We start from the raw sequence: 27,680 nt of genomic DNA on the forward strand, positions 1-27,680 counted from the left end.
TCAATGGTTCCTCAGCTGTGCCCCAGGTTTTTCAGCTTAGCTTCCACAGCTCTTTGCCATGTTGTTTTTGGGCAGCCTCATTTTCGCTTGCCTTCAGGTGTCCATCATATTCCTATTCTGGTGATGGAATCAGTTTCCATCAGAAGCACATGGCCAATCCATCTCCAACGCCTCTGGTAATGACGGTGTTCATATCTTCTTGGCTGCACTGTGTGAACAAGTCCTGGTTTGAGATTGTTCTTGGCCAAAAGATACGGAGGATTTTTCTGAGGCAGGTTATATGGAATGCAGACAGTATGGACATGTTGTACTTTGTCATTCTCTAGCATTCTTCACTGTAAAGTAGTGTTGAAAGTATGCAGCTCTGATAAATCTTAAGTTTGGTTTTTGTGTTGAATTCGATGATTTCCAGACTATTTGAGCTCCTGAAGGTGTTCCTGGCTTTACTGATTCTGTTCTGGATGTCCTGGCTTGTTCCACTATCAGCTCATAGTGCTGCCCAAGTATGTGAATGTTTCTACATTAGTGAGAATATGATCCTTTTTCTGTACTGATGATGGTGAGGCAATATTAAAGGTCACGATATCTGTCTTAGTGTGGTTGATTTTCAGTCCAATTTGCTGGCTGAATGTGTTCAGTCGGGTTGTTTTCTCTTGAATATGGTGTTGGGTATGTGATAGGTGAGCAATATCACCTGTGAAGTCTAGATCTTCAAAGGATGAGAAGGGTATCCATTTAATGCCCCTTGGTATGTCTTCTGTTGTATGCTGTATTACCCAGTCGATGGCAATGTTGAAGAGGATTGCAGGCATGACAGATTTGATGGGGATGTGATGGGTTGCCCCTCTTTAAGGTGCCACCTGATGTCCTGGGATACTACTCAGCCCAACTGTTCTGCCAGCCTGGGCCCGCTGTCTTGCTGAGCCAGGCTCTTAAGCCTCCTCTAGCACACACACAGGCATGGCCACACCCAGCTGCAAAAAGACAGACACTGATAGCAGCTCTGTGAAGACTCAGCTTAAGGGACTTTCCCCAGCACTCAAGTGCCCACCTGCCTTGAAGTGCAGACCCAAAGCTTTATTGTCTTGTGTGCTTTATAGAAAGATCTGCACAATGCAAGCTTATAAAAATTCACCCGTTCCCTCAATGTGAAGAGAGATATGCATAGCTTCTTCTGCTGCTCACCCTCCCCAATATGGATGGCACAAACTGGGTTTAATAATAGGGCTGTCAAGCAATTAAAATAAATCACAATTAATCACTCTGTTAAACAATAATAGAATGCCATTTATTTAAATATTTGGATATTTTCTACATTTTCAGATATTTTTATTTCAATTACAACAGAATACAAAATCTACAGTGCTCACTTTATGTTTACTTATTACAAATATTTGCACTACAAAAAAGAAACGTCAATTCACCTCATTGAAGTACTGTAGCGCAATCTCTTTATCATGAAAGTTGAACATACAAATATAGAATTATGTAAAAAAAATAACTGCACTTAACAATAAAACGTCAAACTTTAGAGCCTACAAGTCCACTCAGTCCTACCTCTTTTTCAGCCAATCACTCAAACAAGCTTATTTACATTTGTGGTAGATAATGCACCCCACTTCTTGTTTACAATGTCACCTGAAAGTGAAAATAGGTGTTGGCATGTCACTGTTGTAGCCAGCGTAGCAAGATATTTACTTGCCAGATATGCTAAATATTCATATGCCCCTTCATGCTTCGACCACCATTGCAAAGGACATATATTCATGCTGATGATGGATTCTGCTCAATAATGATCCAAAGTAGCGGGGGCTGATGCATGTTCACTTTCATCATCTGATCCGAGTCAGATGCCACCAGTAAAAGGTTGATTTCCTTTTTTGGTGGTTTAGGTTCTGTAGTTTTCGCATCAGAGTGTTGTTCTTTTAAGACTTCTGACAGCATGCGCCACACCTCACCCTTCTTAGATTTTGATGGGCACTTTAGAGTCTTAAATCTTAGTGCTGTAGCTATTTTTAGAAATCTCAGATTGGTACGTTCTTTGCATTTTGTAAAATCTCTCGTGAAAGTATTCTTAAATCGAACAACATATGCTGCGTCATCATCAGAGACTGCCATAACGTGGAATATGTGGCAGAATGTGGGTAAAACCACGGACCAGGAGACATACCAATCCCCCTCCCTCCCCTGCCCTCGGAGTTCAGTCACAAATCTGCAGGGCTCAAATAGTGTTTCTAGCTTTTGAAGTTTTTCAAAATCCTTGTCTGTCAGCACTGATAGATGGTGCTTTTGAAGAGCTAATGTGGATGTAATAGCAGCTTTATTGCAAAGAAGGTGCTGAATCATAGCCAATGTGGAGTTCCACATTGAAATATCTTGTACAAGAGGTTTTTGTTTCTGTCCATTTGCAGTTTGTTGTATTCCTAGTTCTGTATTGTTAGCTGGACTGTGTTTGAAATGGCCCACAAGTTTTCTACATTTTGCCAGCATGTTTTCTAAACCACCATCACTGAGCACTCCTGTAATGGATTGCTGCAGACTGTGAGCAATGTACATCATGTGTTCAAAAGGCAAGCAACTGGCTGCTGCTACCATGTTAAGTTCACTGTCAGTACTAATCGTTGTCACCTTTTCTTGAATATTCCATTCTTTTGCAACATCCATGAAACGTTCTGCACATGCTTCAGCATAATGTCTCTCTTCAGTATGAGTTACTGTTACAGCAAACAACTGCAAGCATCAATAAGGTGTGCCGTGACACCAAGATAGCTATGATTGTTCAAGGATGTCCAGTGACCATCAGTCAAAGCAACAGCCAGTGCATTTTTCAGATGCTCCAACTTTGTAGTCTTCTCATTGTCATATAGGTCATTTATTCATGATGCAATGGTTCCTTAGGAGGGAAAGGTGTATGATTGATTGGAAGATGCAATTTGAATATATTTCTTAGCCCTCTGTCGTTTACAACATTGAGTCCATAGCTATCCACTTTGCAATAGCATTGGTTAAGGTGTTGTCCTTTCTTTGATCCAGGGGCCTGTAGCAATCCTGAAAGTCTGTAATGGTACTCTGTCGCAGCTGGCTGGATTCATTTGCTGGTGGTGGGTTATCTGGACACAAAAGCATGCTTAGAACATAGGTGGTACTGCAGACTTGAAGTGCTCCTATGGTATTGGAACTCAGCCTTACAATAGCTACAAACAACAGTCTTTTTAGCCAAAGAACAATCTGGAAGTATTTTAAAGAAACTTCCCATTCAAAAGACCTGAACTGTTGCTGCTTTGCTCCATTATCTTTTTCTGATATTTAATCACTCCAGGTCATGAAAGCACCGTAGAACTGAATCCATGTCTGCAATAATTCAATACATTCTTCTATATGATCAATATATTCGTGTCCTGTTCAAAAGAGTCCTTGCCAAGGATATGGAAAGATTTTACCTCAGGATTAACTTTCAGTAGAAGACTGATATGTGCCGGAGGCTTTTTTTCGCCTGCTGCTGCTGGGTTAGCCTTTTGTATACTATTTTGTATGTGTACTTTAGAGGAGTGCTGGCTTCAGCGTTGACCTCTGGGCAGCACAGAGCTGGCGGGAAGGTATCAGCCTCAGCCAGGGGAGGGGCAGAGCTCAGGGGGGGTTCAGCCTTAGCTGCAGGCGGCACGAGATGGGAAGGGGCTCATCCCCAACTTCATGCAGCACAGAGCTCAGCAGGCACGGGGCTCGGGGTGTGCATATCAGTTCCCGAAATCAGGGTGGGGATGGGGTCAGACCCATCCCCAGCTGCGGGTGGCATGGAGCTCGGGGTGGGGGTCAGCCCCAGCGGTTGACGGTACAGGGCTAGTGGGGGGGAAGACCCCAGCATGGGCAGTGGAGAGCTCAGGGCGGGGACTTAGCCCTAGATGCAGGCAGCAGAGGGTGGGTCAGTCAGCCCCAAGAGGTGTGCGGAGGATGGTTGGAGCGAGCCCTAAAAGGTTGTGAGGGAGCTTGGGCAAGCCCCTGGCCATCCTGTTTTTACTTTTAAAAAATACTTCTCTGGTGGAGCCGGTGTGAGAACCACGTCTTCCTGTAGCCTCTTCTCTTTCCGCTCGCCCTCTGGTGGCAGGTTGCATTACCGAGCCTGACCTGGTGTAGGGCCTCTAGAGCAGCTGATGCTGCCCTGCTATGATTACTGCACGTTAAAAAAAAATTAACAGGTTAATTACATGTGTTAATGGTGGTTAATTGACAGCCCTATTTAATAATAAACAAAACAAATCTATTAACTATAAAAGGCAGATCTGAAGTGATTATAAGGGATAGCAAACAGAATAAAGCAGACTACTAAGCAAATAAAACAAAACACTGCAGACTAAGCTTAAGATCTTTCAATGAAGTGAGCTGTAGCCCATGAAAGCTTATGCTCAAATAAATGTGTTAGTCTCTAAGGTGCCACAAGTACTCCTGTTCCTTTTTTTGGTTTCAGGAAGTAATTTCTCACCCAAAATATTATTTTAGGCAAGTTGCAGAGTTTCTATAGCTTAGAGTTCCAGTTATTTCTTCTTACAGACTGGACGCCTGTCTCAGTCTGGACTTTCCCTGGCCTTTCCCCTCAAGTTAGTTCCTTTGTCCCTTCAAGTACTTTCAGCAGTCCTTCTTCTTGGGTAGGCAATGGAGAAGAGTCCAAATTAACCCCCTCCCAGCCTTAAAAAGGATTTACCTAAGGTGAGAAACCTTTGTTTGATCCCCATGCCCCTACAGAAGGAAAGCACCAGCAGTGTCCAAGGTGGCATTTTGTATCAGGTGACAGGACCACCTGACTTTGTAGTGTCTCAGCTACCTCCCAGGACATTTCTCAGGAAGTTTCTTCCTAATGGCCCATCAAGGCTGTGGTGGCCGGTTGTGTGGTGGGTATCTCCCAAATACACACAGTTGTAATTATTGGAATTGGAAAAGGTTCAGAAAAAGGCAACAAAAATGAGCAAAGGTATGAAACAGCTGCCATATGAAGAGAGATTAATAAGACGGGGACTTTTCAGCTCGAAAAAGAGATGACTAAGGTGGGATATGATAGAGGTCTATAAAATCATGACTGGTGTGGAGAAAGTAAATAAGGAAGTGTTGTATACTCCTTCTCACAACACAAGAACTAGGGGTCCCCAAATGAAATTAATATGTAGCAGGTTTAAAACAAACATGAGGAAGTATTTTTTCACACAACGCACAGTCAATCTGTGGAACTGCTTGACATAGGATGTTGTGAAGGCCAAGACTATAACAGGGTTCAAAAAAGAACTAGATAAGTTCATGGGGGATAAGTCCATCAATGGCTATTAGCCAGGATGGACAGGGATGGTGTCCCTAGCCTCTGTTTGCCAGAAACTAGGAATGGGTGACAGGGGATGGATCACTTGATGATTACCTGTTCTGTTCATTCCATCTGGGGCGCCTGGCATTGGCCACTGTCGAAAGACAGGATACTGGGCTAGAGGGACCTTTGGTCTGACCCGTTTGGGCCATTCTTATGTAATTGTTACATAATCAATATTCCTAACTTTAGATACAGAAATGATATATGCATACAAACTGGATAATCATACTCAGTAAATCATAACCTTTCCAATGATACCTTACAAGACCCATCTTGCATAAAATATATCTTAGGCCATATTCATATCATAACCACATTTCTATGAAGAATGTAGGGAGTAACGTCATAGGGGGCAGGTGACAAAAACCCACAGGTAAGTTAAAAACATGGAGACCTGAGAGAAGGGTTGGAATCTGGGGGAGGGGGGGAGCATAGGCCATTATAGCAGGGATAAAGGAGAAACAAGAAAGAACATAGGGGGAAATCAAATCAGTATTTTAGATGTCTGTATATATAATATGCAGTATTATATATAGTATATTAGATGTCTGTATACTAAGAAAAAAGAAGAAATGGTAATTAATAAACGTATCTAGGACATAATTGGCATCACAGAGACTTGGTGGGATAATACACATTACTGGAATATTGGTACAGAAGGGTACAGCTTGCTCAGGAAGGACAGGCAAGGAAAAAGGAAGGAGGTGTTGCCTTATATATTAAAAATGTGTACACTTGGACTGAGGTTGAGATGGACAGAGGAGACAGACTTGTTGAATGTCTCTAGGTAAGGATAAAAGGGGTAGAAAACAAGGGTGATGTCATGGCAGGGGTCTACTACAGACCACCTAACCAGGAAGAAGCAGTGGATGAGGCTTTTTCTAAATAACTAACAAAATTATCCAATGCACAGGACTTGGTGGTGATAGGGGACTTCAACTACCCAGACATCTGTTGGGAAAATGATCCAGCAGGGCACATATTATCCAACAAGTTCTTGGAATGTACTGGAAACAATTTTTTATTTTCAAAGGTGGAGAGAGCTACTCGGGGAGAGGTTGTTCTAGATTTGATTATGACAAATGGGGAGGAACTGGTTGCAAATTTGAAAGTGGACAGCAGCTTAGGTGAAAGTGATCATGAAATGGTAGAGTTCATGATTCTAAAGAATGGTAGGAGGGAAAACAGCACAATAAAGATAATGGATTTCAAGAAGGCAGACTAGCAAACTCAGGGAGCTGGTATGTAAGATTCCCATGGGAAGCAAATCTAAAGGGAAAAACAGTTCAAGAGAGTTGTCAGTTTTTCAGAGAGACATTATTAAGGGCACAAGAGTAAACTACGCCACGCATAGGAAAGATAGGAAGTATGGTAAGAGACCACGCTGGCTTAACCAGGAGATCTTCAGTGATCTGAAACTCAAAAAAGAGTCCTAAAAAAGTGGAAACTAGATCAAATTACAAAGGATGAATATAAACAAATAAAACAATTATGTACAGACAAAATTAGAAAGGCCAAGGCACAAAATGAGATTAAACTAGCTAAAGACAAAAAGGTTAACAAAGGAAGGATAGCTCGGTGGTTTGAGCATTGTCCTGCTAAACCCAGGGTTGTGAGCTCAATCCTTGAGGGGGTCAAGTAGTGATCTGGGGCAAAAAACTGTCTGGGGATTGGTCATGCTTTGAGCAGGGGGTTGGATTAGATGACTTGCTAAGCTCCCTTCCAACCCTGATATTCTATGAACACATTCTACAAATACACTAGAAGCAAGAGGAAGATCAAGGACACAGTAGGCCTGTTACTCAGTGAAGTGGGGAAAACAAGAATAGAAAATGTGGAAATGGCAGAAGGGCTAAATGACTTTGTTTCAGTTTTCACCACAAAGGTTAGTAGCAATGGGACATCTGACAGTGAATGCCACTCAAGATGAGGTAGGATCAGAAGCTAAAACAGGGAAAGAACAAGTTAAAAATTACTTAGACAAGTTAGATGTCTTCAATTCACCAGGGCCTGATGAAATACATCCTCAAATACTCAAGGAGCTGACTGAGGAGATATCTGAGCCATTAGCAATTATCTTTGAAAAGTCATGAAAGACAGGAGAGATTCCAGAAGACTGGAAGAGGACAAATATAATGCAAATCTATAAAAAGGGGAATAAGGACAACCTGGGGAATTACAGACCAGTCATCTTAACTTCTATATCCAGAAAGATAATGGAGCAAATAATTAAGCAATCAATTTGCAAACATTTAGAAGGTAATAAGGTGATAAGTAGCAGTCAGCATGGATCCATAATAGCTTTCTTTGACAGGGTAACAAGCCTTGTGGATGGGGGAAGCGGTAGATGGCGTATATCTTAACTTTAGTAAGGCTTTTGATATAGTCTTGCATGACCTTCTCATAAACAAACTAGGGAAATACAACCTAGATGGAATTATAAGGTGGGTGCATAACTGGTTGGAAAACCATTCCCGCAGAGTAGTTAGTTATAAGTGGTACAAAGTCAAGCTGGAAGGGCATATCGAGTGGGATCTCACAGGGATTAGTACTGGATCCAATTCTGTTCAATATCTTCATCAATGATTTACATAATGGCATACAGAGTACACTTATAAAGTTTGTGGATGATACCAAGCTGGGAGGCATTGCAAGTGCTTTGGAGGATAAGATTAAAATTCAAAATGATCTGGACAAACTGGAGAAACGGTCTGAAATAAATAGGACGAAATTCAATCAGGACAAAAGCAAAGTACTCCACTTAGGAAGGAACAATCAGTTGCACGCATTCAAAATGGGAAATGACTGCCTAGGAAGGAGTACTGCAGAAAGGGATCATAGTGGCTCACAAGCTAAATATGAGTCAACAGTGTAACATTATGACAAAAAAAAAAACAAAAAAACCCAACCTACATAAAAAAGCAAACATCATTCTGGGATGTATTAGCAGAAGTGCTAGCAAGACGCGGGAAGTAATACTTTTGCTAAACTCAGCTCTGATTAAGCCTCCGCTAGAGTATTTTATCCAGTTCTGAGCACTACATTTCAGGAGAGAGGTGGCCAAATCAGAGAAAGTCCAGAGAAGAGCAACAAAAATTATTCACGGTCTAGAAAACACGCCCTACGAGGGAAGATTGAAAAAGTTGGGGTTGTTTAACCTGGAGAAGAAAAGACTGAAAGGGGAAATAATCTTTTAATGTTCTTGAAAACAGTTACAAGGAGGAGGGAAAAAATTGTTCTCTTTATCCTCTGAAGATAGGACAAGAAGCAATGGGCTTAAATTTGGCAAATTCAGTTTAGGTTGGACATTAGGAAAAACTTCCTAACTGTCAGGGTGGTTAAGCACTGGAATAAATTGTCTATGGAGGTTGTGGAATCTCCACCATTGGAGATTTTTAAGAGCAGGTTAGACAAATACCTATCAGGGATGGTCTAGATAATGCTTAGTCCTGCCATAAGTGCAGGGGACTGGACTAGATGACCTCTCAAGGTCCTTTCCAGTCCTATGATTCTATGATGATAAAAGGCAGGGAGGGCAGGACCATATTGATTTGCATTTTAGTAAACATTTTAGCAACCTCTTTCCCTCATAACCATGCCTTCATCCTCAGAGCTGGAAGAAACTTTATATAGAGGTAACCCTCGGGGAAAAAAAGCATTCAAAGGGTAACTGGACTATAAAAGTGAGTGGCAGAAACATCCCAGGAACCTTCTCTTTCTCTGTCACCCGAGAAGACAAAGCAGCTGCCTTTGGATTTTGGGAGGGCTCTGACCTGAGAATTTGGTCAGCCCAGTTGCTAGGAACATTTACCTTGAACCAAATCTAATTTGTTTAAATTTAGTTACCAGGAAGCATTTTATCTTTATTTCTCTTGCAACCATTTCTGATTTTAATACTTATACTCACTTAAAACCTATTCCTTTATAGTTAAATAAACTTGTTTCATTCTTTAATCATAACTAAACCAGTGTTGTATTTAAACTGAATTGTTTGATAACTCCAATTAAAGTAGCAAACTGTTAAATGCTGACCTGTCACAGGGGAAATGGACCTCTAATATCTAGACTGTCCAAGAGAGGGCTGGACAATGCAAAACACACATTTTGAGGGGAGATCTGTGACTGGGAGTGTGTTGGGGCCACTCTGCTAGTGGTAACCAAGCGTGGTGGAAGCCAGAGTGTGATTGGAGAGTTTTGGCAGGCTGCAGTTATACACAGACACTTGGGTATGATCTGCTTGCTGTTTAGCTATTAGTGAGGGGCCAAGCCTGGGAGTAAGAACAGCAAAGCATTATGAGGCACCCAAGGTTGCAGAGTAGGTGATAGCAGCCCCTCAGTGGTCTGGATTGTATGCCACAATGTCATAATTCTACTCTTTGAAGTATATATCCTTACAACATCCTTATGAGGAAGGGAAGTGTTATTTGTATGCATTTTACAGATGGAGAACTGAGGCACAGAGGTTATGTCTACAGTGCAACTAGGAGCGAGGCTCCCAGCCCAGGCAGACAGACTCAGGCTATTGGAGTCATAGTATGAGCTAGTATGTTAAAAATGGCAGTGTGGACATTGTGGATCCCGTGGAAACTCAGGCTAGCCACCAAGCTCAGACTCAGGGGGCTGGGTGGGCTTCAGAGCCCAAGCTTCCATCCCACCCTCAGTGTCCATTCTGCTATGTAGGAATAGGGAACAGTGTGGGAAAAGGCAGGAGTGGGAAAGAGAAAACAAAGGGATCAAGAAGGTGAGGAGACCAGTGAAGTCAGTGGGTTTAGATAGTGAATAAATAGACAATGAAATGAAAATGCTGGCAGCACTGAAGAGCTTGAATTTCATGCAGAATATAGGAAGCCAGTGCTCTTAAGAGACATGAGATATATGAGTAGGCGGCAATATGGTCTTATGGCAGGAGCAAAAGTATTCAAGTGCTGAATGGTGAGTAGACTGAGGGGGAAAGTCAGGGAACCTGGACGGAAGGAGGTTACAGGAATCCAAGTGAGAAAATAATGGCACAAACCAAATTTTGACAGTGGATGGAAACAAAGGGTTGAATTTTTTTTAAAGTGCATAGAGAGGGAAGAAGCAACAAGACTGGTGATAGCCTGGGTCTGAGTAAGAGAGAGATCAAAGCAACCCTTGAGCGACATGAAGGGAAGGTGAGTATAAACTGCTCCCCAGAGGAATAAGCTTGTTCCTTTGGAAACATTGGACCAGATCCTATCATTTACACCATTGTACAGCCAGAGTAACTTCACTGTCTGCAGAGAAGCTGTGCTAGATTTACAATGGTGTGACTTTGGTCTAATGCGTATTTTGTGACAATCTCCATTTTAACCACATAATTTCTTTCCAAACATGAGCTATGTTAGTCCGTAGGCTTCTGTTATGTTTAAAAAAAGAAAAAAAAGGCCAGACTGCAGTACAAAAGCAAAAACCCCCAAACCTTTGAGAAAATGTAGCTTGCTCAAGAAAGGATCATGAACCTATAGAGGCTCACTGGCACTATCTAGTGGTCAAAGAGAGAATTTACCTCCGCTATGCTAAAAACAAAATGCATCATTAAGGCCTCATATTCAGCAAAGCACTGAAGAATATTTCTGACTATGAGCATGTGCTTAAATCTCATTGTCTTCGATGGGATCTTAAATATGTGCTTACATGCTTTACCAAATTGGAACCTAAGGCAGATTGTTTGTCATGACAGGTGTGGGGAATAGTAATGGCTTATTTATGGCAAAAAGTGTAGTTTTCATTTTAAAAGGATATCATGGGATACTAAAGTAATATTAAATTGTTTTTCCATGGGAAACTGAGAAGTTAAATAGATATATTTTACTTTTACACTAAAACGGGTTAAAATTACTTAATTCTATAATATATCTTAAAGAACCTAAGAGGTACATCTGGAAAAAAAAACAAACCATGAAGTCTTGCTCAGTAAGGGTTGGTGAGGTTTCCAGACATCATGAATAAATGGATGGAATAAAAAGAAAGGGTTACTTATTTTACAGTAATTACAGTGATTCTTCTAGAGGTGTTGTCCACATACATTCCACTGCTGTTTCGCTTGCCCTGTTCTGTACTCAAGTTCAGATTACTTTGGCCAGCAGTATCCATTGGAGAAGGGGGCTCTATGTGCACCCAGAGTGTCCATATGTCTCCTATTGGAGGGCATAAAGGACATTGTGACCCCAACCATCCCTCAGTTCCTTCACCAATACAGAATCCAGGTCTTATAAGACTCTGTAGTAGCAAGGAAGGAGGGCAGGTCATAGATTATACAAGAACAATGCTGCTCAAAGAGCCACAGTTAGTATAAGAGAAATGTTTTCATCAGCCAAACAATGTTTGGGGAACTTCTGTTTATGGAAAATTTAAAAATCACAAGACTCCCCCAAAATCAAAGATCAAATCGAGTTCCCACATAGTTGTTTCTAACCCTCCTGGTTGTGAAAAATGCTTTTGAGACATGTACTGAGTGCAATCAAGTGTTGTCTTCCAGAATCTCCAGAAAGCCTGTAACAAGTGCTCTGTAAGTCATCACACCTTCGACAACATTACGTTTCATTGCTGACCTCAGTAGTAGGTAGACTAAAGAAAGGTGTGGGAGTGAAGTCACTAGGAACAAGCAGGAATTGGGGGTTGCTGAAGAAAAGCAAAGTACAGAGGGGAAAGAACAGGAGATTTACAAAGAAAACAGAAAATGGAGGATGAGGAAAGAAACAAAGGTCAGAAATATCAGTGTTTCCAAGGTGAGCATATTTTCCCATTAAATGCAACAAAAGATCTTGAATAATGATAACTAAAAGTTATTCACATCAGTGGGATTATGGACTTGAGTTCATTCCTCACTTAGGAAGTATAGCAGCTGCTATTTCCATTTATAAGTGGGTAAACTGAGAAACAGCAAAGTTAAGTGACTTATCCAAACTCACACAGCAAGCTGCTGTCAAAGGCAGAAAGAGAATTCAAGTTTCAGGGCCAGAACCATGCAATCTTAGTAGATGTACACCCAGGCTACGGATTTAAGATTCCAATTGTGAAAATTGGAAAGATTTAGGCTTTAGGCTGTAAGTTTGTTTTTACCCACCAGTTATGTTTTACACATATACACAGAATGTTGACAGTACTTTTTGAGAAGTTTCAAAGCAATCTTTTCCCCCTATCAAACGTGACCTCCATTTAGCAAACATGTTGCAGTGCAGAAGCCTATGGATGATCTTTGTTTACATCTGTGCCTGCGTAGTAGCATAATTGAGGTCAGTAAGACTGTAAATAGTTCTGGGAAAACTAGTTATCAATCATTACTAGAATGCAACAAGGGAAAGCTCACCTGATTTATTTTGGTGTAGAAGTACAGCCAAGTCATGAGGATTGCTCTTTTTTTTTGGCTTTTAAAATAAAAGTTGACAAGAGTACTAACAAATCACATTAACCTTACCAACTTGAATAGTTCCACTGACATCAGTGAAATTATCTGCATGATGTCACAATGGGTCAAAGTCTTCTTGTCTATTTGTATAGTCTGATCAATTGACTTGTAGCAGTTGCCAGGTTCATTCCTGTTCAGAAGTTTAGGTTTGATTGTTTCAGCATATTGTAAAAATCTATGACTCTTTATAAGTCTGCTGGATTCAATCCAAACTGCCTGTTTCAAAGTAGTATGCAGTGTAGTTGTAGCACTGTTGGTCCCAGGATATGAGAAGACAAGATGGGTGAGGTAATATAGGTTACTGGATCAAGTTCTGTTGGTCCAATAAAGGGTATTACCTCACCCACCTTGTCTATTTCAAATAAGCTCTTTGACAGCCAACATTAAAAAAAAGCTACTTACTTATGTAGTGAAAACTTTACACTGCCAATTGTTTCAGTTAAGACACTATCCAAAATTAAGGTTAGTCCCATGAGCCTAGGTCTGAAGTTAAATTTATTCTAACTGTTTTTACAACAGCTACAGAAAAAAATATTGACCGTCTAAAGTAACCAAGGTAAATGTTATCTATTTTAAAAAACTGATTTCAAAGGGAATTTCTAGTGGAAGGTTCTCTCCAGTTCCCCTACTGGAACAATTCAGAAGACAAGAACATGGCCTAAACAATCAAGGCCATCCTTCTTCCTCTAAATGCAAGCTACAATCCCCCCAGGGTTACCTCAGTATAATACTGATTGAATTGTTTTGTTAATTTGAGATTTTTAATATTTTAATGCGTCTTCTAATGTCTTGAGGTGCATGTACCAGACTCAATGAAAATATACAATTTTGCTTCTAAGCAGCAAAAAGGGTTGGAGCCCCACATTCTCCCATTCTTCCAATTCCATCTTTAGGTAGACAATTAGGCTTAAGGAGTTTCCTATGAGGCCTGGTCCACACTACACAGTTAAATCGATTTAAACAGCGTTAAATCGATTTAACGCTGTACCCGTCCACACTACAAGGCACTTTAAATCGATTTTAAGGGCTCTTAAAATCGATTTCTGTACTCCTCCCCAACGAGAGGAGTAACCCTAAAATCGATATTACTATATCGATTTAGGGTTAGTGTGGACGGAAATCGAAGTTATTGGTCTCATTCTTTTACTGTAGCTACCCAGAGTGCACCGCTTCGGAAATCGATGGTAGCCTAGGACCATGGACGCACACCACCAAATTAATGTGCCCTAGTGTGGACGCATAAAATCGATTTTATAATATCGGTTTTATAAAACCGGTTTTAGTAATTTCGATTTTATGCTGTAGTGTAGACATAGCCTGAGATAGGCATTGCCAGCTCAAGCACCCAGCTGATCTCAGCTATTCAGTAGGCACTCTTTAAGGAAGAAGCCAAGCAACATATAGCACTACACTGATAAAAAGTCAACACTAAATTGCACATAACAGCAATAGGAAGGTAGAGTAGCAGCTCCTGGAGAAGTAGTGCAATATATTCCTTACAACTGATCCTAACAGGCGGACTTACCTGCTGTAACCCTCCTTTGAAGGCCACTCAAAAGTATCGGCAAACTCTGGAGGGAGATACATTCACTCTTTCTTAACAAACATATGCATATGACATATATCAGATCACCAACATCTTCTATGATGTGTCTAGTGCTATATGTTTATTATACAAATCTACATTCGTGAGTTGAAATTAATTCCAGTAGAAAATGAAGACAGTACACATCAGGACAAACTTAACATACAAACTAAATACAAAATCTCATTGATTCCTATTTGTATATTCTGCTTGTTAACTTACACAAGCTGAAACTGATATCCTTTAAAAAAAAACACAACTGTTTAAGATCTTCAAAGTCAAAAACAATGGATATGTAATCTTAAAGTTAAAACAGTATTTATAAAACCTTATACACTTTCAAAATGCTCCTTAACCAATTTTCACAGGAAAACAGAGGTAAAAGACTCAGATTTTGCATCAGCTTATACTAGCACAGACACCTTAGCCCCACATGAGTGTAGTCATCTGAAAGCATGAATTTCCAGGTCTGATCAGGATATAAGCGAGTTGCCCACCACCACAAACTAGATCGGTGGCATAGCCAGGACTAGAACCTATGTCTCTCAACTACAGATCATGTAATTCAATCAGCTCTTTCACAGTTTTACATAACTCTCTGACCCACACAACATTTGTCCTGTAAGGATTAGTGATTTAATAACCATGTAACAGGTGGAAATATTGCACCTTCTTTACCCTGTTTTTGATGTCAGCACTTGCAGAAGAAATGCTGTCCTTCAGAAATGGTTTCCAAATATTTTGTTCCACAGTGCATGCATCTATATTTAAATCTACACATTTACTCTGTGAGTGATTAAAGCTATGAACAATAGATATAGCCAAGAAGTATTTTAGTTCAGTTTTTAAACAGAAGCAACTTTATTGGAATTGTTTCTTTAAATAGATCAATATGACTTTTGTATGAGGTAGAACCAACTCCCTCCTCCCCTCCTTCTCAATCTTACTTTGTTGAGGAACATACCTGAATTGGTGTGAAATTTTCCAACCTCAAGTTTATTAAACTAAATTCTTGGTTTTCTACCCAAGACTCAAACAGCAGCTTAGTGACAGTGCCACATAATACAGCAAAGCTGCTATCAGCAACACCAATTCATATGTGACGTGAAAGCCTGATCCCAGCTCCTGCATATGAATAAGTCCGCCAGAGCAGCATACAGGAGCTCTAAAAGCCCCAGATTTGACCAGAGGATTCCCCCAGCACAGGAACTCGTGAAGATAACCATAAGGCTGCTTTCTGAGGACCATCTCACAAGTCCTGGTATAAGGGATAGGGCATGTCAGGCCTCGGACTCACAGCAAGTAACCTTTTAGCATGTAACCTTGGCAGTGATGCAGCCCACAGGCAACCAGTGACAGGCCTCCAAGGACTAGTTTATGCCAGGGGCTTCAGAGAAAATCTAGACTTAGGAGTGTGCTGGTTGAGAGTTTGAAAGTGGAAGGCAGATTGGGTGAAAGTGATGATGAAATGATAAGAATTCATGATTCTAAGGAACGGTAGGAGGGAGAACAAAATAAAGACATTGGATTTCAAGAAGGCAGACTATAGCAAATTCAGGGAGTTGGTACGTAAGATCCCATGGGAAGCAAGTCTAAGGGGAAAAACAACTGAAGACAGTTGGCAGTTTTTCAAAGAGACATTATTAATGGCACAAGAGCAAACTATCCTACTGTGTAGGAAAGATAGGAAGTATAGCAAAAGACCACACTGGCTTAACCAGGAGATCCTCAATGAGCTAAAAATCAAAAAAGTCCTACAAAAAGTGGAAATTAGGTCAAAACAAACAATGAAATGGAGAAAATGTACATCAGTTTTAATAAAAACATGATTTTAATATTGTTTACTAATTTACAGTTATATCACATTACATGCTTTCTGCATTGTTCACTCATCTTGCATATACTATGTCTTTCATTTGTATTTATAAACTCAGAAAGGAATACTCAAACAGCGGAGTAAAGTACAATGATCTGCATAATTTATTCTGATCAGATTTATTCTATAAATGGCTACAGATTAACCCCAATAGCAAGTTCTCTTCTCTTCCCTCAAACCCATGAAAAAGTGTTTCGGTTCTAAACTCGAAAATCATTCAGCCATCTCAGTGTCAGTCCATTTTGTTCCAGCAGCTACAGAACTCTGAAGAAAAATTTAGTATTAATCTTCAGAATCAGCAGCATTCATTGCAGTGACTACCTAAACCACCATATTGAGAATCCTTCTCCAGCAACACCTGAACAATACACTCATTAGTGTATGAGTCAAAACAGTTGCTTTGAACATATCCATCTTCAGGCACACCTTGTGAGGTACACAGACAATGTTGTTATTTCCTTCCAAATGGATCAGACCACACTTTTAACCCTACAAAGCAAATAAAAAAAAATACCATCAAGAGTTTATAGATTTTTATAGGCCAAAAGGACAACTATAATTATCGTCTGACCTGCACAACAGGTCAAAGAACCGCACACAGTAATTTCTGAATCAAGCCCATAACTTCTGTTTGACCTATAGCATATCATTTAGAACGACATCCAAGCCTTGATTTAAAGAATTCAAGTGATGAAGAATCTAGGTAAGTTGTTCCAATTACTCTCTGTGTTAAAAAACTGCACCTTATTTTTAGTCTGAATTTATCTAGCTTCCATCTGTTATGTCTTTTTCCACTAGATTATAGAGCTATTATCAGACATTGCAGACAGTGATCGAGTCACTGCTTAACCTTCTTTTGGATAAATAGACTGAGCTTCTTTAGTCTCAATCCATAAGGCATGTCTTCCAGACCTCAACTCATTCTTGTAGTTCTTTTATGAACCCTATCTAATTTTTCAACATCTTATTTGAACTGTGGATACAGTGGATACAATATTGAAGTAATAGTCTCACTGATACCATATACAGGAGTATTCCCCTGCAGTTGATTTTGGACTTTTATAAAAAAAATTGAAACAAATAATCCTGTAATACATCTTAATAGATATAGCCTATTTCAGAAACACAAATAGCCTCTTGTCTGCAACAACAAATGGCCAACCTTTAGCTAGTACTTTAACCCTCCCACAGGCAAAGTAAATATAAGGGCTATCAGCAAGAATCTCTTTCACTGGCACAGCAAGCCATAGAAGCTAGCTGGAAATTATAACAGTAGTTATCAACAAAATATTTCTGACACTGGAAACGATAAATGCTCAGGCAGCTCAGTTCATAGAATATCAGGGTTCACAGAATACCTAGTCCAACCCCCTGCTCAAAGCAAGGCCAATCCCCAAGTAAATCATCCCAGCCAGGGCTTTGCTAAGCCTGACCTTAAAAACCTCTAAGGAAGGAGATTCCACCACCTCCCTAGGTAACCCATTCCAGTGCCTCACCACCCTCCCACTGAAGCACTGGAATGGGTTACCTATGATTTTTCCAAGGACTGAGGTGAGGATGACTGGCCTGTAGTTCCCCAGATCCTCCTCCTTCCCTTTTTTCAAGATGGGCACTACAGTAACCTTTTTCCAGTCATTGGGACCTCCCTCGATTGCCATGAGTTTACAGAGATAATGGGCAATGGCTCTGCAATCACATCCGCCAACTCCTTTAGCATCATCAGATGCAGTGCATCTGGCCCCATGGACTTGTGCTCATCCAGCTTTTCTAAATAGTCCTGAACCAATTCTTTCTCCACAGAGGGCTGGTCACCTCCTCCTCATGCTGTGCTGCCCAGTGCAGTAGTCTGGGAGCTGACCTTGTTCATGAAGACAGAGGCAAAAAAAGCAGTAAGTACATTAGCTTTTGCCACATCCTCTGTCTCTAGGTTGCCTCCCTCATTCTTTAACCACTTTCTTGTTGCTAACATACTTGAAGAAACACTTCTTGTTACTCTTAATATCCCTTGCTAGCTGCAACTCCAAGTGTGATTTGGCCTTCTTGATTTCACTCCTGCATGCCTGAGCAATATTTTTATACTCCTCCCTGGTTATTTGTCCAATCTTCCACTTCTTGTAAGCTTCTTTTTTGTGTTTAAGATCAGCAAGGATTTCACTGTTAAGCCAAGCTGGTCACCTGCCATATTCACTATTCTTTCGACACATCGGGATAGTTTGTTTCTGCAACCTCAATAAGGATTCTACATAATTTCTTGGTTAGAGCTTCTATTCAGCAACGGGGAGTGCAAATGTACATTTTTACAGTAAAGCCCAGTCTACACATACAAGCTGCATCAATTTTAATTGGTTTAGAAATCTATAGTTTAATCTGTATAACCCCTCTGTATAGATGCTCTGAAACTGGTTTAAATGTGACATATCTCCACACAAAGGGGTTGCACTAATTTAACTAAATCAATTTCAAGACCAAGTTAGTTAAATTGGTGAAATTTCTGTGCAACGACAATGTGACACACTACACCCCAGGTGAGCGCCCTGTAACCATCAACAGGTATTGTCCTGCAAGGGAATTACAATTCAATGACTTACTTGCACAAGGCCTCACCAGGGGAACTGATCAACCTTGCCTAGTGGTGACTCAGCAATGCCCATCAGACATGCCTTAACTTATGTTCTCCAAACACATGGATGGAATAAGTGTATAAAACCGAATACAGGGGCCCCATGCTTTGCCTTTGCTCCTCCCCCAACCTATGCTGCAAGCAACAAGGACACTCCAACAGAGGAGACTGGCCCAGGTTCAAGGGTGAAATCTGCGTACTATGATCTGCAATATCCAGTGGGGCGAGAAAAAACGGTTTCATCTAGATGTTGCCCACTCTAATAGGGTTGAGAGTTTAGACTGCGTACTTATCTTTTCTTTTCTTTTCGTAACCACTCTGACTTTTTGTAATCAATAAACTTGTTTTACAGTTTATCTTTATCAGTGAGCTTGCCTGAAGTGTTTGGTAAATCTGCTCAGGTTCACAAAAGCTGGTGTATATCCACCTTCCACTGATTAAATGGTGAACCAATTAATAAACTTGCACTGCTCGTCTTGAGCTGTGCAAGATAATATATTTCTGAGGTACAAGGCTGGGAGTTGGGGAGATTTGGCTGGCACTTTTCTTTGTGTGATTCATGAGTGGCTCTGGGAGCATTCATGTAATCTAGCTGGGTGTCGGGCTCCACATGCAGTTGTGCTGAGAGATAACAGTGTCAGGAGGGGTTTGCTGCTTGTAACTAGCAAAGCATTGTGAGAGAGACAGCCCAGGCTGGAAAGTTAAGGGGGCACAGTGGTCCCACATTCCCAAGCTGCACCTCGGGGATCCCATCACAGATGATGCCTGAGATAACTGTTTAGCATTAAGTCACATATTACAAGCTTTATTTTTTCTTTTTTTAAATAAGAACAGGGAATAAGTAAATGGGCAGAGTATTTAATTTAACATACTTGCTTTTAAAGTCTATTTAAATGCTGAAATTATAGTATTCAATGAGTGTTTTATTAAATGCATAAACTCAGAAATACAAACTGGATATACCTGGAGGCTGAACATCCTCTTGAACAATACCAGATCGATTTGTTGCCTGGTCCTTCCCTGGTAAACACAACAAACAGTAAAATCATACAGAAAAGACACCATAGCTAACAAAATGCTATGAATCAGAAAGCCAGCACACACAAAAAAAAAAAAATCTGCACGTGACAGTCTGACATGAACAGCAGTCTTCTCAACAAAAATATAATCACCACACAGGATGAAAGCTTGTATCTTAGACCAATAAACAGCATGACAATTTTTGGATATATAATCAGACCAAAAAGAGATAATATAAAAGGAAGAAGTACCTGTGTTTCTATAATATAGTGTCAGCTATCACCAGAAGGTGATTTTAGGGTATACATCACCTTAATGGCCGAAAAAATCCAACACTAGTAAGTGCAAAATAATGCACATTGGAAAAACTATACATACAAAATGATGGGATCTAAATTAGTTATCACTCAAGAGAGTGATCTTGGGAGTAATTGTGGATAGTTTTCTGAAAACATCCGTTCAATGTGCAGTGGAAAGCTAATAGAATGTTAGACACCACCAGAAAAGGGATAGATAATAAAACAGAAAATATCATAATAGGGGAAACAAGATAACATAAAGGGAAACAAGACTTTTTATCAATACATTAGAAGCAAGAGGAAGACCAAGGACAGGGTAGGCCCACTACTCAGTGAGGAGGGAGAAACAGTAACAGGAAACTTGGAAATGGCAGAGATGCTTAATGACTTCTTTGTTTCGGTGTTCATTGAGAAGTCTGAAGGAATGTCTAACATAGTGAATGCTTATGGGAAGGGGGTAGGTTTAGAAGATAAAATAAAAAAAGAAAAAGTTAAGAATCACTCAGAAAAGTTAGATGCCTGCAAGTCACCAGGGCCTGATGAAATGCATCCTAGAATACTCAAGGAGTTAATAGAGGAGGTATCTGAGCCTCTAGCTATTATCTTTGGAAAGTCATGGGAGACGGGGGAGATTTCAGAAGATTGGAAAAGGGCAAATATAGTGCCCATCTATAAAAAGGGAAACAAAAACAACTCAGGAAACTACAGACCAGTTAGTTTAACTTCTGTGCCAGGGAAGATAATGGAGCAAGTAATTAAAGAAATCATCCGCAAACATTTGGAAGGTGGTAAGGTAATAGGGAATAACCAGCATGGAATTGTAAAGAACAAATTGTGTCAAACCAATCTGATAGCTTTCTTTGATAGGATAATGAGCCTTGTGGATAAGGGAGAAGCGGTGGATGTGGTATACCTAGACTTTAGTAAGGCATTTGATAAGGTCTCGCATGATATCCTTATCAATAAACTAGGCAAATACAATTTAGATAGGGCTACTATAAGGTGGGTGCATAACTGGCTGGATAACCGTACTCAGAGAGTAGTTATTAATGGCTCCCAATCCTGCTGGAAAGGTATAACAAGTGGGGTTCTGCACGGGTCTGTTTTGGGACCGGCTCTGTTCAATATCTTCATCAATGACTTAGATGTTGGTATAGAAAGTACGCTTATTAAGTTTGCAGACAATACCAAACTAGGAGGGATTGCAACTGCTTTGGAGGACAGGGTCAAAATTCAAAATGATCTGGACAAGTTGGAGAAATGGTCTGAGGTAAACCGGATGAAGTTCAATAAAGACAAATGCAAAGTGCTCCATTTAGGAAGGAACAATCAGTTTCACACATACAGAATGGGAAGAGACTGTCTAGGAAGGAGTATGGCAGAAAGAGATCTAGGGGTCATAGTGGACCACAAGCTAAATATGAGTCAACAGCGTGATACTGTTGCAAAAAAAGCAAACGTGATTCTGGGATGCATTAACAGGTGTGTTGTAAACAAGACACGAGAAGTCATTCTTCCACTCTACTCTGCGCTGGTTAGGCCTCAACTGGAGTATTGTGTCCAGTTCTGGGCACCGCATTTCAAAAAAGATGTGGAGAAATTGGAGAGGATCCAGAGAAGAGCAACAAGAATGATTAAAGGTCTTGAGAACATGACCTATGAAGGAAGGCTGAAAGAATTGGGTTTATTTAGTTTGGAAAAAAGAAGACAGAGGGGACATGATAGCAGTTTTCAGGTATCTAAAAGGGTGTCATCAGGAGGAGGGAGAAAACTTGTACACCTTAGCCTCTAATGATAGAACAAGAAGCAATGGGCTTAAACTGCAGCAAGGGAGATTTAGGTTGCACATTAGGAAAAAGTTCCTAACTGTCAGGGTAGTTAAACACTGGAATAAATTGCCTAGGTAGGTTGTGGAATCTCCATCTCTGGAGATATTTAAGAGTAGGTTAGATAAATGTCTATCAGGGAAGGTCTAGACAGTATTTGGTCCTGCCATGAGGGCAGGGGACTGGACTCGATGACCTCTCGAGGTCCCTTCCAGTCCTAGAGTCTATGAATCTATAATGCCACTATATAAATACATGGTACACCCACACCTTGAATACTGCCTGCAGATCTGGTCGCCCCATCTCACAAAAGATGTTAGAATTGTAAATGGTACAGAAGAGGGCAACAAAAATGATAGGTGTATGGAACAACTTCCATATGAGGTGAGATTAAGAAAAGACTGGAACTGTTCACCTTAGAAAAGAGACTACTAAATGGAGAATATGATAGAGTCTATAAAATCATGAATGTGTGCAGAAAATGAAAATGGAAGTGTTATTTATCCCTTCACATAACACAAGAACCAAGGGTCACCCAATGAAATTAATAGGCGGAGGAGTTTAAAACAAAAAGGAAGTACTTCTTCACACAGCACCCAGTCAACCTGTGGAACTTACTGCCATGGGATCTTGTGAAGGCCAAAAATATAACTGGGTTCAAAAAGGAATCTGATATTCTCATAAAGATAGGTCCATTGATGGCTCTTAGCCAAGATGATCTGGACACAACCCCATACTCCGAATCTCTCAAAACATCCAAATGCCAGGAGCTGGGACTGGATAATGGGATGGATAACTTGATAATTGCCCTGTTCTGTTCATTCCCTCTGAAGCATCTGGCACTGGTCACTGTTGGAAAACAAGATACTGGGCTAGATGGAACATTGGTCTGACCCAGTATGGTCATTTTTACAAAATGAGTGTGGTTAGCACATTTTGGGAGTGTGGTTAGATTACTGTAATATGATATTATAATAATGTATCTTCTTAAAGACAGGGCTGATAGAACTAAACATCAATAAGTTTCCCTGACACTTCCCAACAGAAGAACTGGTTTGCAATAGCTTTTAACTTTAACCATTTGGGTTGAAAATTTCCCTTCCAGGAGTCTGCCTCAGGCTCCCCGTCCCCCCGGGAGGAGGGAGGGAGAGAAACTGTGACAGAGTTGGAAGAGGAGATTGGCACTTGCTGGCCAAAGAGACTAGAAATTAGAACTAATGAGACAGACCTGTGGAAGAAGCAGACTAGGAGCTGTGAGGGGAGGGAAATATCACTAGGATCAGATGAGGAGCTGGGAGATATACATTTTGATACAGTCTACTGACAAGGAGGAGTGAATTAAGATTGCACAGGCAACCTTAATGCTGGAATTTCCAAACTTTTGAGTGCTTGACTTTGTAACCTTAATGATGTTCTTTTAGCATAGTGTTTTGTATGTAATCTATATTTAAACTGCATTGTAAGGAGGAACAGGGTATAGAGAAGAGTGTATTTTGGTGGAAAGCTTCAGTCTGAAGAAGTGGAGCTTCTCTAATAGACTGTAGGTGCTTACCAATTAGCAAAATTGAAATAAAATCAAAGTCCCTCTGAGGTGGCCATGAAATTAATATTTCACTTTCTCTTTTACAATTCAGAAATATTTTCAAATTCTTTCAATAGATGAATCACAATAAAGTTTGTGTTAAAATGGAGATATAAATTTTAGAGATTAGATCCTTTGTTCGCCATTAAGAGTTCCCTCTTAAAAGCTTGATATAAAATTTCTATGCCTAAATTTGATCTCCTGTGATTTTTCAAACTTTTTTTCCTTTTCTGTTTCCATCTGAGTTGTTATATGGCTCTCTGTGCACAATGGAGCAACAATAACTTTGGAATCAACTGAAAGTTAATTTATGCTCCCCCTGCTGGCTCTGCATCAGCAAAACACTAAACACTGACTCATCTAGGTCTTGCATAAAAAACATTTGATTTTTTAAAAAATTGTTTACAGAATACAATGGCAAGTTTAAATATTATTTAAGAGTCAAAGAAACAGTAGATTAGAGAAGTAGCATATCCTAGACAGTTAACTGTGAAAAACAAAGAAAAAAAAGAGAATGTAGTTTAGACTAGCATTCAAGGCAATGTTCACAACATTCTAGTCCAGGGGTCGGCAACCTTTCAGAAGTGGTGTGCCGAGTCTTCATTTATTCACTCTAATTTAAGATTTTGCACACCAGTGATACATTTTAACATTTTTAGAAGGTCTCTTTCTATGAGTCTATAATATATAACTCAACTATTATTGTATGTAAAGTAAATAAGGTTTTTAAAATGTTTAAGAAGCTTCATTTAAAACTAAATTAAAATGCAGAGCCCCCCCCACCCCTCCCAACAGGTGGCCATGCTCGGGCAGTGAGAGTGCCACTGAAAACCAGCTCACGTGCTGCCTTTGGCACACGTGCCACAGGTTGCCTAACCCAATCTAGTCACTCAAGAAAGCATGACTAGTGACTAAGGTAGCTCTTAAATTCACACTATATACAAGCTACATATGTGGTATACTTATGGGAAGCTTTATGCATCCCTCAAGCTTGGAATGTTCTCTTCTGCCTCATTCAAATGACTCCTGATAAATATTGCAGAAGAAGTGAGTTTTAAGAACTGAGCGGAAGGTAGAAAAGATTTTTTTAACAGATTTCAAGATGTGTTCATGCCTCACTGGTCCACATAGCTGTACGTAATTATTGTCATAATTGACCTTTCCTTTCCCCTTCTCTTGATTTCCCCATACATTGTCACATTGTCAGACTCTTTAGGGATAGGTCCATATCCGTAGTTGTTTCTGTGAGGGGACAGTACATTTTGGGAACTTGAAAAAGTAATTACAACTGCATGGATGTGAGATATTTAAGTAATGGGAAACCATCAACTTGAAGTTCAGGCATTTTTTAAAATAAAGGCCTTTTAGGTACTGGAGGTACAACAAGTGTTCCTGTTCCTTCCCCTGCCTTATTTTTGTTCACAGTAGAAAATGGAACACAGCAATGCAGTCAGGATTCAAAATCTAGAGTTTCTGGATTCCAGCTGTGCTCAGGCCATCAGTCCATACTGCCTCCTACATTGTACATATACACACACGCAAACATCTACTGTGTAGTGGATCACTGACAGGCCTATTTTGAGTGATAGTTTCGAGTTGTTTAATATGGTTCTATTTTCCACTGTAAAAGGTTTGCCTCAGCTCCCTTTTCTATAACAATGGGATATTGAAAACAAATAATAAAAGAAGAGGTTATTCAAAAATATTTCTATAGCAAAGACTGGCTGTTTTACACGGTGTGAAACAACAGGTAGTATACATTAGGAACATTTATTCCCTGATCTGCAACAAGTCATCTTTATCTGAGATAGAGACAAGAAATAAGGAAAAATAGTGAAAATAGTAGCTTGTGTTAAGTGAGTTTGTTGCAAAAAAGGTATTCTAGACACCATGGGAGGTTCTTGCAAGCAAAGTAGCAAGTGTTATGGATATGAAACCCATGCTCATGCTACAGTTTACAATGTAAAAGGTGAAAAAAAAAATCACTCCTCTACTGCTAACGTCAGATGTCTTAATAGTATTTCCACAAGATCATTCAGCATGCAGCATGGACAGAATTCTTTGGGGGTGATGATGGTAGGATTAGTGGTGCTAAACCATCCTATATCCATCATGATGGTAGGTAAATTACAGATGAACTGCCAAGCTAACTGAATACAGACACAATAACCACCCATGGAAACCATCACCATGAAATATTTTTCTTCAAAGTACTTCATTTGAAAGAAGAGAACACCTCTCCTGGATGTTTCCTGCTAAGTGGTTACTGAAAATATAGAACAGATGACAGCAGAGAGGCGTCAGTTGTCAGGTTAGGAACGTTTATTCTGAGAGGGAGTAATGGTGTTCTGTCAGGATGTCAACATTATATGTATATATTTATAGGCTGGCTAAAAATACCAAGGAAAATCTGAATCCCTGCAACAGCCAAGAGGACGAGGTTAACACAGGTTAATTATAATAATTCGTGATTAGGAGAGTCAGGAAGTGATAACTCACGGGGTAAATGAAGCACTTGCTGTACGGCATAGAGGGAGTGTTGTGAGGGGCGAGAGGATGAGTCCTAGGGATTATCTAGGGAGGGGAGCTGGGTGGAGCATGCCCGAAGGGAATGTTGCTCACTGGGGCCCGTGGCGGTCCCCAAGGACAGGGGTCACGGAGGTGGGTCCACGGGCTCAGCCGCTCAGGGTGAGGGGCACAGCCTGGCGGAAGGGACCGCCAGAATGATGCACGGAAAGCGGAGGCGTACACGGGAGAAGCAGCAGAGGGGCGCGGAGAGCGGGGATCACGTCACGCGAGACTCGGCGGGAGTCACTGCGCTGCCCGCCCCCAGCGGGGTCACGCGAGTCTCGGGCGGGGGGGGGGGGTCGCTGCGCTGCCCGCCCCCACCGGGGTCACGCGAGGCTCGGCGGGGGGGTGGTCCGTACTCACTGTATTGCTCCACCTGCAGCAGCGGCCGGAAGTAGATGGGGTAAAACGCCGCCCCCACCACAGCCGCGAACCCTCCGAAGATGAGCAGCGTGCGGGAGATCCGCGCCATGGCCGGCAAAGGAGGAGGCGAAAACCCTGCCCGCTAGCGGCACTTGCCCTCCCTGCCCTCTCACCTCCCAGTTTGCACACTTCCGCTTCCGGGGCAAGCGCAGGGGATCCCGGGAAGCAACCTGGGTCACGTGGGTTCTCCGGCCTGGGCGAGAGCTAAGCCACGCCCCGTCCGGGAGGGGGCCGTGTTCTTGCTGTGACAGAGCGTCTCGCCCAGAGCTCCCCGTTCTGCGTCCTGGAGCCGGGCTGCGAGCTTGGGCGGCGGGGCTGCCGCCTGCCGGTGCTCCCGGGAGGTGCGGAGTCACGGCAGCGACCCTGCAAATCGCGCAGCAGGCTGAGCCCGAGTCTACGAGGGCGCGCAGTGGGCCGGGCTTTGGACAAGCAAGTGGTAGAACGGGGGCCCTCGAAAGCCGCGCTGTGCGGACGGGCAGGCACACAGGAAAGAGGGGTACACGAATGATTCCTGAGGGGTTAGCGTTGTAGGCGGCTGAGGGGAGAGGTGTCAGCTTTGTATAACTTCTTACATCTGTAAAATAAAATGTATGATACATTTATATCTGCCATAATCTCAGTACCCTTCATTTTCCACATGTTTAGTGTCCCCTCTTTCCAACTAATGGAGCAGCTCATGATTTAAAACCCTTTGTTACATCCCATCCTGCCACAGTGTAATGTACTCCTGGGCGAATTTTGTGTCACTGTGCATGTGCAGAATTCGTGTCCCCTGCAGATTTCTATGTTTCCCTGCAGAAAAATGACTTCTAATGGAGAAGCTGCACAAACAGTCATGCACTTCTCTCTGGCAGCGTAGGCAGGTCAGATCAGGCGCGTGGAGTACCCAGGAGAGATGTAAATCATGGGGGGGAAGAGTTGTGGGCTTGTGAGAGAGACATTCTGTCCTCGCTCTCTATTGCACACTTGGCATGGAGGGGCAGAGCTTCAGGGTGCGTCTGAGCAGTTAGGCGTGGGGGAGGCCCTGTCCCCTCAGGCAGAGCAGAATACAGCAGTCTGCCTTCTTAGTGAATTGTTCCCATTGTCTTCGTGAATTCCCCCAGGA

At 41.3% G+C, this 27,680-nt stretch overlaps 1 protein-coding gene across 10 annotated transcripts; it reads right to left on the reverse strand.

Moving 5' to 3' along the window:
• Positions 1 to 928: 928 nt before the first annotated feature.
• SMIM20 (small integral membrane protein 20) lies at positions 929 to 26,732 on the reverse strand. Of its 10 annotated transcripts, none has more exons than XM_050947976.1 (5): positions 26,516 to 26,732; positions 19,821 to 19,877; positions 14,302 to 14,347; positions 4,029 to 4,156; positions 1,267 to 3,194 (listed from the first exon to the last, which is right to left on the reverse strand). In XM_050947976.1, exons 1-5 carry the CDS (start codon positions 26,622 to 26,624, stop codon positions 2,962 to 2,964), a joined length of 573 nt encoding a protein of 190 aa, XP_050803933.1. In that variant the 5' UTR covers positions 26,625 to 26,732; the 3' UTR covers positions 1,267 to 2,961. The 10 variants fall into 10 exon arrangements, with proteins under 10 accessions (XP_050803938.1, XP_050803933.1, XP_050803932.1 ...); XM_050947975.1 differs by having other exon boundaries at positions 4,029 to 4,159; XM_050947977.1 differs by having other exon boundaries at positions 1,267 to 3,110; positions 4,029 to 4,159; positions 26,516 to 26,728.
• Positions 26,733 to 27,680: the final 948 nt, after the last annotated feature.

Source organism: Gopherus flavomarginatus, chromosome 3, assembly GCF_025201925.1.
Source record: "Gopherus flavomarginatus isolate rGopFla2 chromosome 3, rGopFla2.mat.asm, whole genome shotgun sequence".
Classification (NCBI taxonomy): Eukaryota; Metazoa; Chordata; order Testudines; family Testudinidae; genus Gopherus; species Gopherus flavomarginatus.